At 49.4% G+C, this 19,449-nt stretch overlaps 1 protein-coding gene across 5 annotated transcripts in view; it reads right to left on the minus strand.

The window, feature by feature from the left end:
- The window catches only part of Tacc2 (transforming acidic coiled-coil containing protein 2), a 112,553-nt gene that overhangs the window by 50,348 nt on the left and 42,756 nt on the right, over positions 1–19,449 (minus strand). For 4 of the 5 annotated variants that reach the window (XM_057779557.1, XM_057779556.1, XM_057779555.1 and 1 more), the window contains exon 1: positions 18,872–19,289. The exons of the other annotated variant lie outside the window; for it this stretch is intronic. In XM_057779557.1, coding sequence (XP_057635540.1) covers positions 18,872–18,939 — 68 coding nt within the window. In that variant the 5' untranslated portion in view covers positions 18,940–19,289. Of the gene's footprint in view, positions 1–18,871; positions 19,290–19,449 lie in introns of those variants that run through there. 5 annotated transcript variants of the gene reach the window in all.

Raw genomic sequence — 19,449 nt, forward strand, 5'->3', positions numbered from 1 at the left:
AAGCACAGTCTAGAGAAGCAAGCGGTTTTGCAAGGCTGTGCAGCTAGGAAATGAGAAGAATAAAGCTCAAATCCCAAACTGCCGACCCCTAAAGTGTGCCTTCGCTACATCTATGGCTTCCCAATGTCTTTAGCAAGCTCAATGTTTATGTTCTTATTAAATAAAGTCTATCCTAGAGAACAAGCAGGCCATTTAAATGAACTTGTGAACGTGACACGGGGATTGGGCCATACCAGCCGCAGCACTATCCCTGCTGATCTTTCTCCTGTTTACACAATGTTAGGGGAAGTCCCATATATCCAAGGGAGGGATTACTAACAGCTCTGCATGTTTAAGGGTCTATCCTGTGATCACCGATTCTCTGAGGGGCAAACAGGGCAGAGCAGCCATCTAACTGCACAAGGCAATTCCTCCACCAGTACCAGGCAGTATTTGGGGAATAAGCAACATCACAATGAGATTTACAAATGAGAAGATGGAAATGACAGGTTGTCCTAGTCATGGAAATGGGGGCCTGTAGGGCTCCCCAGGTGCGTTACTACAGTTTAAAAACAATTCTCAGCATATGGGGCGTAGTTCGGTGGTAGTGCTTTTACTTGCCTGGCACGCTCAATGCTTGGAGTTCAAGTCCTAGCTACAAGTACACACACACACACACGCACACATGTACTAAATGTGAACCTCTACAGTGCTCTGAGCAGTCTACAGATGCCTGTTCCACACAGGATGAAATAAGCGGCTCCAATGACATGCTTCTGGAACTGTCCCCGCAAACAAAGTCAGGTAGAGGGGAAAATGTGAACTTAAGTTCAAAGGCTTGTTTCCCTACACTTGTGGCTTAGCTTCAACCTCATGGTTTCACTTGTCAAATTATAACAAAATAGTCCAATATCAGGAGCCACAGATACATGACACACACAACACAACATTACAAATATATCTGTGACACACGAACATGTATGCATATAACCAAAAAACAAGTGTTTTTAAATAAAGAGGTACTATAGTTTTCCAACATGCTATTAACTGCTTACGTTTTGCTTGAGTTTTACTGGCGATAATCCAAGGGGCTTTGTTAGACAGGGGCCTGGTGTCCCAAGGAAACAACCGTGCAATGCAATGTGTCAGCAACACAGAGCATTTTACTTCTGCAGAAGGCTGCACAGCTGCTTTAAATGCACCAGGCAAGCACACCTGAGCACACCCATGGTCCTGCTGGGCTTCTAGTCAAAGTGCAAAGGGTCCTTCCTGTGCCTCACACTCTTCTCCAGTTCGTTACCTCTACACCTGGCAGGTAAGCCAAGAGTAGCTTCTGAGGCCAGGATGCAGCATGGAGGACATACTTCTATCTTAGAAAACTGCAGACTGGGGAAGGACCTTGTGGCAGGTGGTGTCTTTATTAAAGTCTTTTACTGTTTGAGAGACCAGGCCGGCGTCAAATTTGAAGAGAGGTGGGATTAAAGGTGTGTGCCACCACACCCAGCCCTACTAATTATTTCATTCAGTCCTTTGATAGAAAAGACGGGACATTTAATTGACATTTCCCATACAGACCATACAGTGCCCTAACTCTGAATCTGAATGAAAAATCAGGACACAGTTACTCTGTCTTCTCAAACAGGTAAAGAAAGATGCAGGGAGCTGAGTTATTTAACCCAGTCCCTAGCCCGTTCATAGCAGCCATGGTGTAGCAATACCTGGGCTTGCCTTCAGCAAGCCCTGCCTCCCAGCAAGAGATTCCAAATAATACCTGCCCTGGAAACTTAAGGTTCCCCCATCTGGTTACTAAGAATTAGTTCAAAAAGTATTGCTCTTGAGGAAGGGGGTTCATCTGCACGTATCTAGGCCAACTCCTCAGAACACTAGATTGCAGTTCCCAACATAACAGTGATCAGGGACTGGATGGAGGGCCCTGGGAACACATATCTGCAAGGCTGAAAGATCCTCACATCAGCCCCACCTTCTGCTTGAAATGGAGCGCTACCATGACATAAACCTTAGCATCTCACTACTGCGCTCACCACGAGCGTGGAGCCCGTGAGCTCCCCAAGGTCTCCCTTTTCTGATTCCCTATTCCCTCAAGACCAAGCTCAAGTTAAAACCATGGCTTTAGCCAAAAGCCCCGTTTCAGGGAAGATTAGCCTGGCGAGTCTAGTCCAAAAGACCATCTGCTGTCCCTGGAGAGAGGGGGAACCCTTTCAGAAGCAAAGCTGAGCCCTCACCAGACCAGTCTCTTTCCTTTGCATCTCATGTGGGTAAGCGTTTGACGGGTTGGTGTGTGTTTTTAAAACTGCTGCATCCTGGAGTCTATTCATCGAAGGATTCCACTGAATGACAACTTTAGACAGTCCTGTCAACAAAAGCCACCCTGGCCAACACACCCACCCACCCACCCATATGGGCACACACAAAGACACACACATAGAGGTACACCCAGAGGCAAGAACGCACACTCCTCTTCCTCCTGCCTAAGACAACTGGGCCAGATGAGTAACTTTCCAGGGAATGACTGACAGATTTCGCTTCAGTCTGAGTCTGGGCAAGTCATTTACTCTGCAACATCATCCTACTCAGACAGTGAAGGTGGGACATGACTCCAACATCACCAAATACTGAGATCCCTCTTAGACAGTGCAGTGACTGAGGGACAGACGGTCAGGAGCTGTGGTCCATGAACAAAAGCTGTCACTGGCAGGCCGGACTGCTAGAATTTTCCAAGCTGACACCTATCATCACCCAGAGAAAAATCATGCAGATGGTGGCATATGTACCTCAAGATTCCCAGCACCAGCCAGGCGGTGGTGGTGCACGCCTTTAATCCCAGCACTTGGGAGGCAGAGGCAGGCGGATCTCTGTGAGTTTGAGACCAGCCTGGTCTACAAGAGCTAGTTCCAGGACAGGCTCCAAAACCACAGAGAAACCCTGTCTCGAAAAACCAAAAAAAAAAAAAAAAAAGATTCCCGGCACCGGGGGCCTGTTGGGCTCACGGAGTTGGTTCCATTTTCAGATGCAGGCGGCTATCTGAAGAGGTCAGGAGGGTTCAAAAAAGGGAGAGAGCACAGACAGGTGGGGTGGGGCATCCCTCAGCTCGGGCTCAAGCCAGTGATAAACTGAACACAGCTGAGAGACAGACTCGGCTTTGGGTTGGCCAAGGCAAAAGTGGAATTTATAACAAGGTTACGGAGCTCATGCAGAGAGAAATGAGGGCTCCAGCCATTTTCTGGATGTTTCAGCCCTCAACTCAAGGCTTACATTCTAGGAAGGTAGTTTCAATTGGTCCATCTTCAGTCGTATGCCTATGTCTTAGCATAGAGAAGGCAATGGACCTTAGTTAAACAACCCCAAGAGATGAGGAAAACAAAATTCCTCAAAAGGCAGTCAGAAAGGAGAGGGGATAACAGACTGCCCCCCCACAACCCCTCCCAGACTCAATGAACAACTGTGCAGCCTTAAGTAAAGCTCTGAATTGTCTGTCCATCAAATGGGGATTGTAATAACTATAAGGAAAAGTCTCCCCATAATTGCTATTTAGAGACAGGAGTGGTGAAGCTAGAGGGAAGTTGGAGGGGGAGGGGGGATCCCCAGAAGCCTGTTCCTACTTGTGCACCTGATATACTATTGTAAAACCCTGGCCTCAACTTTCATGATAAAGTCTCAATTTAATATAACACAATGGCTGGGCGGCGGCGGTGGGGCACACCTTTAATCCCAGCAGGGAGACAGAGACAGGAGACCTCTGTGAGTTCAAGGCCAGTCTGGTCTACACAAGAGCTAGTTCCAGGACAGGCTCCTACTAGCTACAGAGAAACCCTGTCTCAAAAAACCAAAAAAAAAAAAAAAAAAAGATGAATCATGGGACCCTAAACAGCCTCACAAAGGCATGATAAGAGGTAGCTGGGGGCTACTGCTTGATGTGGGAGTGATTTCTTTCTAATCTGTTGCTTTCATTGGTTAATTAATAATAAACGCCTAGGCCAATTTGATAGGCCAACCCTTAGGTGGGTGGAGTAAACAGAACAGAATTCTGGGAGAAAGAAGCTGAGTCAGGCAGTCGCCATGATTCTCCCACTCCAGACAGACGCAGGTTAAGATCTTTCCTGGTAAGCCAGCTCGTGGTGCTACATAGAATATTAGAAATGGGTTAGATCAGTATGTAAGAGCTAGCCAATCAGAGGCTGGAACTAATGGGCCAGGCAGTGTTCAAAAGAATACAGTTTCCGTGTAATTATTTCGGGTATAAAGCTAGCCGTGCGGGCGGCCGGGTGCTAGGAACTTAGCCTGCTGCTCTTATTTCAACAACCGCTGTATTTAGTACTTTGTCTCCTGAGGTTAAATATCCTGGTGGTGACTGCAGATAGGTCATTCCCGCTTCACCAGAAATGAGGGCACTAGATCATTCCCTACACATACACAGATCTGCTTCTGCAAACACCTCCTTATGACATCACTTACACGGGAATTCCGACACACACAAACACACTCGACTTTGTGGGCTTGAAAGGAGCAGAGAAAGAGATATCCTAAAGAGATCAGTCAACTACAATTCCGGAAGTAGTTGGGGTACCCCATGAACATGCATTCACCTCATAAATAGTCCTAAAAACTCACTAGGCTCCACAGCGAAGCACCCACCATGCTGCTGCCCTCTTTTGGAACAGTCATTCTTTACTAGATAAATTTCTGCTTGAACGGGCTGGATTTTTTTCTTCTAGGAAGACGGTAACCGAGAGCCCCCAGCAATGCAGTTGTAACTCTGATGCTGCAAGCACTGGGAACTTGGGGAATGTACTGTGCGAGCCAGCTGGGGACATCTTCTATTTTATTTGGCTAAAGCTACTCAGTTGGTCTTGAAAGAAAATCGGGAGGCTAGAGAAAATGTGGCCAGTGCTTGGGCAGGACAACTGTGGAGAGAATGTCCTGTAGAATGGGGGCAAAGCTGAATCACAGGAGCTCAGCCTTTCTGACAGGGAAACCCAACTCAGCCTCCAGGGAAAGGCAGTGTTTCCAGAATGAAGGTCCGTGTGGCAATGGGCACAGGCGGGCATGTACAAGAGCACATGCTCAAACATCCTTTGCAGACATTCCTTTGTTACCCACTCTAGGGACCTCTCAAAAGGCACCACCATTCTGGTGGCCCCATGACTGGAGACACAGAATGTCAAGAGTTTGGCTCCCAGGCTCATGGTCCCATCATTGGTAGCTGCATCTCATTAGGACTGGCAGAAAAGCCAGATGGTGAGTCAAGACTTGGGAGGAGGAGGGCTATCAGATGGCTCAGCAGGTAAAGGTGCTTACCGCCAAGGCTGAAGACCTGAGTTCCATCCCTGAAACTCACATGGTGGAAATAGAAAACGGACTCTTACAAGTTGTCTTCTGATTTCTACATGTGCACTGTGGATACACACACACGCACTCACACACATACACGCATGTGCACACACACAATTTAATATAAAAAAAAAAGAAAAAGGCACTCAGACTGCCCTTTATTTCCTTGCCTTCGTACAATGATGGTCTAGAAATCTCATTTTGTTGCTGAACTCCTTGCTGAAGTAAATTTACATTGGAATCTTTATTTTTGCCTTGAAGAAGTCACTATTATTAAACTCAGGGCCTTGTACATATCAAGCAAATGCCCAACCACTGATCTATATTCCCAGTACCTCAATCAGAATTTTTACTTTAAATTTAGATTTGCTAGAAATTTAACCAGAGGGGCTGAATGGCTCAATGGTTAGGAGTGCTTCCTGTTCTAGAGGCCTGGAGTTCATTTCCCAACACCAAACATCAGACAGCTCCCAACTTCCTAAACTCTAGCTCCAGGGCATCTGGTGCCCTCTTCAGGCCTCTGTGGGCATCAGCACAAACGTGTGTATATACATACGCAGACAACACACACATAAATAAAAAAGTAAAAAAAGTAAAAAACTGGAAACAAGACACGAGCAAATAAATGGATATATCACACTGAACTCAGGAAGACAGAAGCTTCTCACAGGCTACCATCAGTCAGTTTTCTCAGGGACAAAGGCAGTAATGTCCCACCTGGTCAGAAGCCACCCAATAGACAGGTGTTTCCACCCACCCACAATGTCACTGGGTCCAGAAAACCTCTAAGCTTAGCGGAGCCATGCGTAGGGAGCTCACGCTGAAAAGTGCTTCTGTCCCCTAGGCTCACCTGGTCTCTGGGAACACACCGAGCTTTCTTTACACATTAGGTCTGAGAGGTTTGGCATCTAGATCGTGAACTGAAATCAAATGAGAAGAGACAAGGTCGCGCTGGCGACCAGCACACGACAGCAGATGAGAACAGGAACCAGGTCCTGTTGTCAGATTTACACTTAACTTCTTTCTCAAGCAGCCGAGTGCTGCTGGCAGGCCAGCTGGGAGTGTCTGTCTGGCTCTCTTGGGTTACTGTCACAAAGGCCCTTGGCCTTGAGACAGTGATGCTTGAGGAATTATATTTGTTTATTGGAGTTTACTACATGTAATTGAAATCCAAGGCGACTTATCAGCCATCATACCTAAATCACTGGCTAAGGCGCTGATGGTTTTGTTGCATTAAAACAAACTGGCATATAAGGGACTGAGAATATCTTAGAATTATGAAAATATGTTCTTCCTGTATCAATTATATACCAAATGATAATAAATTATTATAGTCAAAACTTGCCCAAAGTATAACCTGGGATCACTGCCCTCCCTCTGGCACCTTTAACCTTCACTTCCTTCGTGTGTCTGAAATCCACTGGTTTCTCATCTTCGTGGTCACTGTTCCCACATCAGCACCCACTCCTGTCCCTGCTGATCATCTCAGAGCAGTTAGCATGAATGGCCTAAAGCTGTCTGAACTGAGGGCTAGCCCCCTCACCCCCGACAAGGTTAAGTCCTCCAGCAGCTTCATGACTCCTCACTTGTCCCAACAAATGAGTTGCCACATTACTGCCACACACGGCCCAAGCCTCCAGGAGGACTTTATTCTCCCTGTCTACCTGCTTCTCCCAAGTATAGGAACCAGCCTGTGCACTTGGCCAGCCTCCATCCCACCACCATGGCTCTTCATAGCTCCCTCGGCCTGGAACCCCGACCCCTAGCTCTGTGATAGATGGCCCGATCCTCTGCTCTCCAGGTCTGAGCTCCAGTGGGCCGTCCCATCTCGAGAAATATACAGCAGTGCCAGCGCGTCTATCTGATTATCTGATTACAGTTCTTACTAAATATTCAAGTGGGATTTAGTGCTTAATTTTACGACTCTTCACCCACAGCTGCTTTAGCGCTCTCTCTCTCTCTCTCTCTCTCTCTCTCTCTCTCTCTCTCTCTCTCTCTCTCTCGTGTGTGTGTGTCGAGAGGGGTTCAGTAAACTCAGGAATCATAGGTCCAGGTTTTTAAAGAAACTGGAAGCACAAGCTTGCTTTAGGTATCCCCAGTGTGTTAACAGGAAGGATACGCTAATTCTAATTACACCGTTTTAACACTGTAAGGGCTGGTGGTGTGAGTGGGTGAACACTAGCCCTCCACCCAGCAGTGTGTAGAGTACACTATAAGCTACAAACACAGCGCCACAGCCACTCCAAGCATCATTACTTTTTCTCCTGCCCCTGATACACAGGAAACGAAGGCCCAAGGCTGGTAACAGTCTGTCCATATTGAGAGCCAAATCTGCAGATGCTCAATTCTATAACTAAGAAGCATTGTACGGCTGCATTCCTTAAAGCTGTCAGGATTAATATGTGTAATATACACAAGGAAAGTAATTTAATTTATACTTTTATCAGTTCAGAATCTGTAATAAGGGGTCAGAGGTTGCGTTGACTAAGCTGCATTCTGTATGAGAGAAGAATGTGGAAACTACTCCATGACGGGCAATGCCTTAAGAGAAATGTGCATTTCCAGGCATTGGGCAAAACCCATGGGCTGCTTCACTTCATGTGCTGCTTTTGCAAGCCATCTCTTCATTTTCATTATATGCAAAAATAGGAAGGCCAGGGGAAAGGGATTTAACTCCTGCTTCTTATTGATCAAGGGAACTGTTTGTAGACTGGCATAAAATAGGCTCCAACTATTTTCGCATTTATTTATTTATGAGTGAGGTATGGGGACATACCGTGGCTCACACACAGAGATCAGAGGACAACTTGAAGACGTCACATCTTCTCCCTGGGTCTCTTGCTTAGGGGAGGTACCATTACCCATGGGGCCCTGTCGCCAGGCTGCCTGGAATCACCAGGGCAACCAGACAGAAGCTGACCCTGTTATACACTCCTTAGGATGCAGGGGTTCCCCCTCTTGTGTTCCCAAGATTGCTAATTGTCCCAGCTCCGCATTCCAGGGAGGTGCTTGGAAGGTTCTGGAACTATCTTCCCTCCGGGGCTAGCTCTCTGGACACACCTATAGGTTATGCCAGGCTTAGGAGGACACTGTCATCCAGCTCCATCCCACTCCTACAGACTTCCTACAGACTTCCTTTTTCACTTTTTTTAAAAAAACAGAAATCGTTTTCATCTCACAAGAAGCACATCATTTGTCTAAAAAACCTCTTAAGATTTCTCACCCTGACTCATGGGGACTCCGGTGGTCCTTTTAATCGTCTCTGTGCAACATGCAATTTGCTAAAAACCACAGTTTCGGGCAGACTGTCTCATTTGGCAAGCTTAAAGCGGACATCCTTCCCATTAGGGAAATAGCTGAGATCACAGATTTGTACCCTAGAAGAACGTGGAGTGGGTAGTTTATTTGGGGTTAAAGATGACTAGCCTGGGTCCAGGATCTCCACGGAGTCTTAGCTTGAGCTGTTGCCAGACTATTTTTCCCTTTGTATGTCTCTTCAGGATACTGGGGCAGAAGGTTCTAAGGGAGGTGGGCATGTGTCAGCGGGGGCGTGTGTATGTGTGTGGGCTGAGCTAGACTAGAAGACCCCAGACTGAGCTTTGTCCCTGCTCAGGGAGAGCGTCCAACAGGAGGCGACCACAGGAGCTGCTCTCTGTCCTGCCGGCCACTGACATGAATTCAGTCTTCAGCAGGGTCTCCTTAATATGGAGCAGATGTGCGTCTCTGCAACTTCAGAAACAACTGTATCAAAGGCTCCACCCTACCACTGTCATTTGTGGGGGCCATCATGGGAACTGCTAACTGTTCCTTGTTCTGCACTACAGGGAGGTGCCTGGAACGGTCGGGAAGAAAGTACTTCTTTCCTCCAGAGGCTAGTTTTGCATCAGGGAGAACATGTGCACACCTGTAGGCCATGGCAGATTCTTCCAGAAGAGATTCCTTGAATGCACATTTCTGTGTATGAGTGACCTTAAGCTTTCCTGGGGTACAGGGACGCTGGCAGAGTAAGCATTCGTCTTTTGGGGAGCTGTGACGGGAGGAAATGCACAGAGGGCATGCCCTGGGGGGTAACGCAGGGTGGGTATGAGGATCAGGCACCCTTTTGTATTTGTAGCTGGGCATGCTCAGCTTTAACCATCAGTTCCAGTGGTTTAATCATTTGCTCTAAGCAAGGCTGGCCACATGACCAGGTGCATTAAGTGTAGTGTGTGGTTTGGTGGTGTCTAAAGAGGTATATCTGGGCTTCGCCTGTGGCTTTGGTTGCAAGTAGAAGATAAAATAAAAGGGACTTAGAAAAAAAAAGCAAAAAGAATTAGGTCTTCCGTGATTGGTGGGTGGTGCTCCACCAGATTAAATGTCACAGAAACCCCAAACACTCAAGCCGTGTGTGTGTGTGTGTGTGTGTGTGTAGCATCACCGCCTTTGTGTTTCAGAGCTGTGTGTGTGTTTAGCATAACCGCCTTTGTGTTCCAGAGCTGATTTTCCTGACTCCTCTGAGTCGCCTCTCCCACTCTGTGACCCCTGACCTCTCTTAACAGGCTTCTAGCTGCTGCAGGAATTCTGAGCCTCAACTTCGGAGCTGTCTGCTCCACCAAGACCTGGAACCCAGGTAGGAGATGGGAATACCCTAGGGAGGGCAGGCATCAAGTCTTGGGCCTCTGCTTGGTCCACAAATGCCAGCGAACATCCCAGCACCTGTCTCCTGCCCTAAGTGGAGGGCCACAGGAAGCCTGGGACAACTGCCAGAGTAAGCATCTTCAGGCGCCAGAGAAAAGCTTCAGAGAAGCCAGCGAGAGGCAGGGAGAAGCAAGGAAGAGCCTGGAGGCTGGGAGCTTCTAGGAGTTTCCCAGAGCCTTTGAGTCCCTGGTTCTGAGGCCAGAAGGGTCATGTAAGGGTAAGAAAGGAAGGGGCGTTCCATGGAAGGTGGCACCTCAGTGCTCAGCTGCTGAGAGATGACGGTGTGCCGTACAATGGCTAGATGAAGGAGTTTCCCAGGTCTCTCCTGTCCAGACATGCAAGGAAAAAGGAAAAGAAAGACAGGAAGGGAGGGAGGAAGGGAGAAAGGAAAGAGGGAGGGAGGGAGGAAGGGAGGGAGGAAGGTGTCTGAGTGGTGCTTGCTGACTACTTCCAAAGTGTTCTTTCTGCAGCTGGCTACACCGTCTGGAGCTGCCCCCAAACTCCAAGGCCCTGGGCTGCCAGCTGCCTGCTTCCACAGACAGGACAGAAGGCCGTGGCCAGGTGGTGGCTGTAGCCAGTGAGTTTTCTCTGGCCCTATTCCCAGTGTGGGGCCGTGTGGTTATCGTCACCATGTTTGTGTGACAGTGGGTAGCGCAGGTATCCTTTCCTTCTGATTGGAAGTTCTGAGTTTTCTCTCCGTTTCTCCAACCAGTTGCCACTCTGGTTCATATCTGTGACCTGCATGTTCCCCCTGGGTCAGCACAGTAGGCGGTACAGAGCCCAGGGTGTTCAGACAGACTGACCCACTGCTCCCAAGACAAGGAGGGGAGAGCACACCCAGAGAACACTACCCAGTCTGTCTACTGTCAGGGGCACTGTGGTGCTTTGACAAGTCCCTCAGCAGACACTAGCTCCAGACAGATCTTCCTACCTGGGGACCCAGCAGACAAAATTATCTAGGAAATCTTGTCCCACAGGTGGTTTTTATTATATTCTTTGGGAGCAGTTAAAATAATATCTATTGGGCTGGAGAGATGGCTCAGTGGTTAAGAGCACTGGCTGCTCTTCCAGGGGTGCTGAGTTCAATTCCCAGCAACCACATGGAGGCTCACAATCATCTGTAACAGGATCTGATTCCCTCCTTCTGGTGTGCATGAAGACAGGTCACTCATATACATAAAATAAAGATTTTTTTTTAAAAAATATCTAGGGCTGGAGAGATGGCTCAGCGGTTAAGAGCACTGATTGTTCTTCCAGAGGTCCTGAGTTCAATTCCCAGCAACTGCATCATGGCTCACTACCATCTATAATGAGATCTGGTGTCCTCTTCTGGGGTGGAGGTATGTATGCAGGCAGAACACTGTACATAATAAATAAGTTTTAAAAAATGATATCAATATCTGCAGCTGTATCATCTATAACTGGAGTTACAGATGGTTGTGAGCTGCTATGCAGGTGATGGGAACCAAACCCTGGTCCTCTGCAAGAGCAACAAGTGCCCTTAACTGCTGAGCCATCTCCAGCCCTTACTCTTAGTAATTTTCAAGAGTCTATAGTCACCAAGCCAAACAGATGTCCTCAACATAATCACCCAGTCTAACTGAAGGTCTAGGTCCTTCTTTCAATATCTCCTGTCCCCTTTCTCTCTTAGCCCTTGGCAATCATGTTTCTGAGCCCTGTTTCCCCGTTACTTAACATTAATTTGCAGAGAACGCAGAGTATTTTTAAAGTCAGGCCTAAAGCTACAGTATTACATTGAGAACTCAAAAGCGGCCCTTTGCAGGTTAACTGCTTCCTCACACATAGCCACACAAGTCTAGTGCACGAATGGGCTTGTGCAAATTCATTAATGGGATTGCCAAATTCATACAAATATACAAAACAGAGCTAAACATCCTCAGACACACTCGTGTGTTGTATTGTTTACATCTTCCAGTCTAGAAGGAACGCAGCATTTTTATCTGAGTGGGATTCTGGGAGATGGTGACTTTTAATACAGTTGAAAGAAAGCAGCACAGACTTGCTGATGGACTGGGAGAAGACACCATTGGGGGGGTCCCTCTTCTGAGCTGTCTATGACAAGGGGACTCTTCTGTGGAGAAGGCGAGGATGGCACTGAGCCCTATAAACCTGCGACCTTCCTTTCAGGGTACCATTCTGTCCTTTGTACCTCGCCTGGCTTTGCCTGTTACACCTCCCAGTTCAGACCCAGGCACTGACTCTGCATTTCCTTAGATACTGTTTGCCTCCTGTTTCTCTAAATGGGATAGCTCTCTGAGATTCTGAGCTTAACTCCTCCCATGGTGGGGTGGGGGTGAGGAGTGGAAAGACCATGGGGTTGTCTGGGCTCATCCAGGCTTTCCTGGAGGTGGTTTAAGTTGCCCATGTGTCAGAAGTGTGAGAAATATGCTGCTACCTTCAGATGTAGCATTGCTACTGGCCAGAAATGTGGGACAATGGCAATGGTGATGGAGCAGTCGTGAGAGAGGAAGCCCTGGGTGGCCGGATGAGGGCAGCAGCCAAGAGCCAAGACCATGGAGTCTTCAACCAGTAAAAGCAGATTAGAGCAGGCTAGGAAGAAGTGATGCGTCCACAGACCCTGCTGGCCAAGGGGAGGCAGCAGGAAGGAATAAGGACAGGACCTTGAAGGGGCTTGTAGGGCCAGGGAAGTCGGTCAGCACTGAGCTTCGCTCAAGCAATAGGAATGCAAGATGTGTGCATTGGGTTGGGATGAGGCATGGCAGGGGACCGAGTCGAGGCAATGCGAGGCACAGGGCCAGATCTAGGCTTATGTTCAAGTCAAAAAGAAAGAAAAAATCAGCTAGGAGAGGAAGAGTCTAAAAGTGTTCCTTGCCTTGTAGAGTGTCACTGAGTAGCCCCTGTTCATTTGGAGTTCCATATTCTTCTCATGGGCGATTTGGTGGGGAGGGGCATAGATTTGAGAGCTGCCTGTGCATCCCTGAATCCCTCAACAGCTCCCTAGATAACAAGGTAGGAACTGCATTTCAAGATGGACAGTGGTTGGTGGCAGAAGATGCCTCCTAACAGAGGACTTGCTGGAGCAGGCTGGGCTGTGGTTCTAGGGGGACTCAAGGGCCTATGGCATGTGTACAGCTCATCCCAGCTCAAGAAGTAATTGTCTCATTATGTTGCTCTGCGTCCCACTTACTGTAGCCTGGAAACAGAGTAAAGATGCTGCCACCAAAGCCTGATGACTTAAACTTGATCCTTAGGCCCCATGGGGTGAAAGAAGAGAACCAACTCCCACAAGCTGGCCTCTGACCTTCACTCACTTTGACACACACACACACACAGAGAGAGACAGAGAGAGAGAGAGAGACAGAGAGAGATTAAAAACCAAAAGACCAGCATGACCTGGATTGCCAAATATACATGAAGTTAGCTACACAAGTTAGCAAGCAGGATTCAGAATTATAGTGAAAGAAAGCAGGTTCCTTCTAGAAGAAGCTGGGGAGGGGAAATGAGTTGGGGCAGAGAGGAAGGTACCTGCCATAGGAGATGTAGCTAGACAGCTGTGATTGCGCACACGACCTTCTGCAGTTTATAATGGTAGCCCAGAGAGGGAGGAGCCAATGAGGCCTGGTCAAAGCGACTGTGATCTGCTCTGGCACACACGGGGCAGATACCTCACAAAAGAGTCTGTCTGATCTGTGGGGTTAAAAGGCATATAGTGGCCAAGACTGGACATGGTCCTCCAAAACCACCTGGGAGCTCCAGACTCAGGGAGGAAGGGCACCCAGATGCCCTGAATAGTGAATGAGGAATCTTCTCTGCCTTGGAGATGCCCCCAAACCCTTAGTTCTCTGTGAGTCATGGTGACAAGAAGCTCCAAGGTGGACAGCACTAGCACACAATGGTGGGTGTGGACGTTCACCCCAGGATTTCTGTCTTAGTCTGCCTGATGCTAAAACAAAACACCACAAGATGAGCGGTGAAAATACTGAAGCTATTTCTCATGGCCTTGGAGCCTGGGAGACCCAAGCCTAACTCAGGGTAGGTGTAGGCTCCCTGCCTGCCTCACAAGTGGCAGAACTTCTTGATGTGCCTCACAACTGCAGGAGTAAGCCGCAAGCCCCCAACCCCCACCAGGTCCTTGTCATCTCCCTAAGGCCCCAACCGACCCCATCTGTGCAGAGACCAAGAACTCTACGGGTTCTTCTCCACAGAACCCTCTCCAGTACTTTCTTTCTGTTTGTATCAGGAGGTGCTCAGGCTAAGCAGGTTCCCAATCTCTGAGCAGCAGGACACAGCCCTGTCTTGCTCGAGAGGAGAAAGAAGTCAAAGTTCTTGGACCCAGTAAGCCTGAGCTCTCCATGAGGAACCCAAGAGGAGACGTGAAGCTGGGCAAGGATGGTGCCCAGGGGAAAGGGCGTGCATGAGGGAGCCATCAGCACATCCTGGACCAAGGGCAAGGCAAGAAACTCAGGTCTGAGCCTTGTGTCAATCATCTTTACAATGAGACATTAGCAAACTATAACCCATCGCCTGCTTGTTATGAATAAAGTTTTATTGGAACAGTAAGTTACATATCATCTATGGCAGCTTTTGCCCTGTAGGAGCAGAGCTGTTTACTATCTGACTCCTAACAGTTTCTAACATGGTGATTTAACCACTCAGAGGATTCAGTTTCCTTATATAGAAAATTTGCCTACAAGGTTAATATATTTATATAACAAACAAAACAGCCCTGCAGAGATTGGCAATGCAGCTCAGTTAGGAGAGCGCTTGCCTAGCAGGCAGAAGGACCAAACACCCAGCACTCCATAAACAGGGTGGTGCACACCTGTAATCCCAGCACTATGAAGGTAGAGCCAGGAAGATCAAAAATTCAAGGTCATCCTCAGCTATGTAGCAAATTGGAAGCCAGTCTGGAATACATGAGACACTGTCTTTAAAAAGACCAGACAGAGAGTGCACAAAAGTTTCTGTTGAATCTGGGTCTCCTCAGCGAAGCTAAGAGCTCTTCCCTCCTGGCATGGAGTCTGCCTCATCCAGCTCTGTTCCCACGTCTGGCACCGACAAACTGCACCCACCTGCCCTGCAGACGCAACTGCTAAGAGAATTCACAAATATAAATAAAGCGAAGTCATCTGAGCAAGCGCAACCGACACAGGATGGGCGTGTGAGAGCAGGTCTGACTTAGTCGGTGCTTTGTGTTCAATGGGTCTCTCCCCTTTCTGAAACAAAAGCAGGAGCCTGTGGACAATTGGATTTCAAGGGACAAAGGTTCTCAATGCCAAGTCCACCCTGTGAAGCTTTAGGAGCAAGGACGGAATTGCTCCACACCCTCTGCTGACCTGCAGTGCTGCCCAGGCTCCAGTAATCCATCTGACAAGAGGAGCCAATCATATTTCAGGCTAATGTAGTTTCCTAGGCAACGAACAATATAGTCACAGAAACAGACTGTAAGATAGTAGAAAGAAACACAGAGCTTGGAGAGGCACTGACCCATAATCTCCTGACTTTGATGTAACGCTCGCCTGCCGAGTCGTTCATACTGGATCAATACCTAAAACCCTAGGCTCTGAGCAACATGGTACCCCAACCCAAGACCCCAGCAGAAGGGGCTCGCATGACCCCTTGCAAGCCCAGGAGTTACTGGGAAGGCTTTGGAACGTTACTGCCTTTAGGGCCCCCAAGGAGCAAGCCTCCAAGATGGGGGAGGGCCAGAATCCTGTGGATCTGGGCACAAGGCCATAGAGCCAAGGTGCAGCTATCTAGGAATCATGCCAGAAGAGATGACACCCACAAGGAGCCTTTGGGACTTAAGCTTACACGCCACTCAACAGATAACTTGCAGCTTATTCAATGTGTGGGAACTGGGGGGGGGGGGGGGGCGGGAACGACTCCTAGTGTGCCCAGTAATAATATCCAAAGTAAAATCTACTTCAACATGTAGGCTCTAGGGATCCAACTCAAGTCTGCAGGCTTGGTGGGAGCATTTTGACAGCCCCTAAACCTCATTTGTCCCTCTGTACCCCTTCCTCTGCCAATTTTTGTAACAGCCTCACTCCTTCTTGCTCCTGTGGCTCCTGGGGGCCAGAGTCCCATGGCTTCCCACATTTGCAGCCTGTTTTCTAGAGTCCGCCAACAGCCTGTCCTGTAAGAGAACCCTGCCCACTGTCTCAGGTTGCACTGGTGCCTCGGTTGATTGGGGGCAGGGGGCTAAGCTGGGGAAGTCCCTGGAACTGATGACAAAGTGCTTGGTGCTGCTTCACTTAGAGGAAGTCACATCCCCAGGGGTTCCCCTTGGAGGAGGAGGAGGAATATGGGGCTCATCAACAGACCTCATTCATCTTTGATGAGAAATAAGTACTTCAGGGTGGGAGTCTCCCCCTCCTCACAACCCATTTCCCATTTGGAAGCAGTTATTGCTGCCGTGAGTCCTTCCCAGAGAGGAGCATCTAAAGCAGCAGCCACGGGTTTCACAAAGACCTGGACAGAGGGGATATGAGTGGCTCAGAGCTTCTCAAACTCTACCCCAAACCTCGCAGGAATCTTTAATAAGCACTGGTTAAAAAACGAGATTGGGATCTGGGTGGAGCCTGAGATCCTGCAGCTCCGCCAGTGTGTGTCCCACTGTGGGACTGCATGGGTTACCTTAAACCTTAGCTCTCGGTTTCACACATGCCTTCGGGTTCCCCAGTTTCCCTCCCCCACCCTGGCCCCACTGCTCTCTAAGACAGACAAACCTGTCGACTGGAAACCACCTACAGGCACCCACACTAAGAGAAAGTCCGTGGGTCACGTCCCAGTTCTCTCTCACTCTCACCTTTATGTGCGGTCCCCTGTGAACCCCGCTCTCACCTAGGTAGGAATGTTGGCTCTAGACTCCTGCCGCCACGGCCTGCGACTGGCAGCGGGGAGCACACCCTGCACACCCGACCCATCATCTCACAGTGGAGGCCCGTCTCTGCCGCTTCTGTATTATTCGTGGGCATGGGTTCTCATACACACTAAGTACTACGAAAAGGCCATGTCTGTACAGGGAAGGGCTGCTTTCTTAGCATAGTTTTCATTCTTTCTTTCCTTTCTTTTTTTTTTTTTTTCTGGTTGGACAGAGCACAACTGTAGGGGAAACAAGCGTCCCCATTACTCAGATGGGTTGCAAAGGAACAGCCTCCCCCATTACACATATGCTGGGGAATGGAGGGTGGGACTGTCGTGAATGAGTAAATATACCCTCTTAACAACTGTACCCGGAGAGATTTCTGAAGTCTCCCGTGATAAAAACAAGACTGAGTGGACCATGGAAACACTGGAGGAGCAGCTTCCCTCCGAAAGCGGCCACTGGGCCTCAAGTCTTACTCTACTGGCACTGTCCCCTTGGGACAAACTCTTAAAGCCTGTTGTCTAAAAGGACTACATCTACCTAACAGAGACTCTCCAGACTCAGCCCTCAGCTTTCCAGAACACAAGGCAGTAACTCAACCAGGAAAGAAGGTAGGGACAGCAGCGACCAGGGGACTTGATGGCTGAAGAGCACTCAAATCTGGAGTCGCATTATCCTTTTTGGTCACTCCGGTGCTCTGGTGGGTGTCAGCTGTGCCAGCGACAGAGCTGGTGTCCTTCGCCAATTTCCAGTTCAGGGACTTCGAAAACTGAGGCTGCACTGGGCCCCTCTTGAGTCCCACCAGTCACCTAACAACCGCCCCTGAATGGACAGGACAGCAGGGCGCGGGTTCGCATGATAAAACTCCCAAGGCCAACACACCTCCACTGTAAGATTCTGCATTCTCGAGTTACGGATAAGGACAAACGATGCTTCCACACCTGCTCCTCGGAGTGACTAGCTGCTCAAAAGGCAGGGCCTGGAAAACCACGCGGTTTATCCTAGCATGACATCACCACATGGGTCCAGCTTCTCATGAAGACCAGTGAAGGGTGGAATCCCCCCACTCACCCATCATGGGGCCCAAACCCTACTCCACAAAGCATACTGGTCCCTGCTATCTTTTAATATACATATCAACTATAAGAACCCACAGTAATCTGCCACCCCCACCCCTCAAGCCTCTAGAAATAGTCTCCTCTTTGGAAAAGAGGAGCAGACCTTGGAGTGAACTGGCAGGCCCACTTTGGACAGCAGCCTTACTTGTCGAATTGGGACCTGGCAGGCCGACCTCCAAACAAGCCTGGGTTCACAATGAAGCAAACCATAACAGAAACAGCAACTGTAATAGACGCATATCGGCATAAAGGCCACTTGTGATCACATTAGCACTGTGGCTTAGAGAAAAGATCGGATTCATGGATCGATGCATAGTCAGGCATAGCCTCCACCAATGACAAGGCTGTTTGGCTGTCTATACTAATAATAGCAAGCGGCCTTGTCCTCAGTGTTAGCAGGAGTACAGGGTGATGCCTGGACTAGACCAGCTGTGCACGCACTCTAAGCTCCACACCATCTGTCCTGCCACGCCAATAGCTAACCCAGACCTGTTCCCAGGGGAGAAAGATGCCAGCATGCACAATATTTCTCCTAGGAGGAGGCCCTCTCTCCTTGACGCCTCCCTTTCCCTAGCAGGAAATACCAGGGGGAGTGAGTGCAGAGAAAAAGATGCCGATAGCGCAGAAGCCCCCACCATGCACCCTGCTGCTGAACAACCAAAACCGAATTCCAGACGGCTATTTCTGCTTCCTGGGGCTGCAAGACACTCAGTTCAGCTAGGACACAAAACACTACAAACAGCAGCCACCAGGTAAAGCTTTGTAAGGCTACCCAGGCCAGCCTAGGCTTCACGCTGCACACTGCACCGCATGGGGGAGAGAAGCATTAACAAAGCCGGGCAGCCTCCCCCCCACCCCAGGGGGGGGGCTCCGGGAAGCAGAGCACTGCACTTACATGGCCTCAGAAACCTCCAGGTTCAGGTCACTGGCTGGGGCTGGCTGCAGGGACTGCGACCCTCCCATCCTCGCTGAGCCCTGGCGTGCAGGCTAGCCGCGGGCAGGGCCAGCGTCCTGGTGCGGTTCCTCCAGCCCGGGGCGGGCCGGCGGGCGGCCGGGGCTGCTTGCACTGCAGATGGGAGCAGCTGCTGGCATCCGTGGTGGTGGCGGCGACTAGGAGCTGCGGCTCGAGGCCGGAGCCGGCCCAGGGGGCGAGCACCGAGGAAGTGTGCACGCGCAAGTGCAGCTGGCGGGCACGCGCCTAGGTGTGCGCGTGAGCGTGGCCGGTGTGCGTGGAACTGCCTGAGAGGAGGCAGTGTGAGCCCAAGCACTGGCGTGATCGGAAAGGATCTTCCCCTCTTAAAGACCCTGCTCAGCTTGTGTGTTGGGACTTGATGATGTCACCACCACCAAGTGGCCAGACGCCGCATCTTCACAAAGCTCCGACATTGGCTCCGGAAAACGCCGGGAGGAGGCGAAGACCCTCCCTCTACTCACACACCAAGCGGCAGCCTCCAGGACTAGCCCAGAACGCCT

Source organism: Chionomys nivalis, chromosome 8 (assembly GCF_950005125.1).
Source record: "Chionomys nivalis chromosome 8, mChiNiv1.1, whole genome shotgun sequence".
Lineage (NCBI taxonomy): Eukaryota > Metazoa > Chordata > Mammalia > Rodentia > Cricetidae > Chionomys > Chionomys nivalis.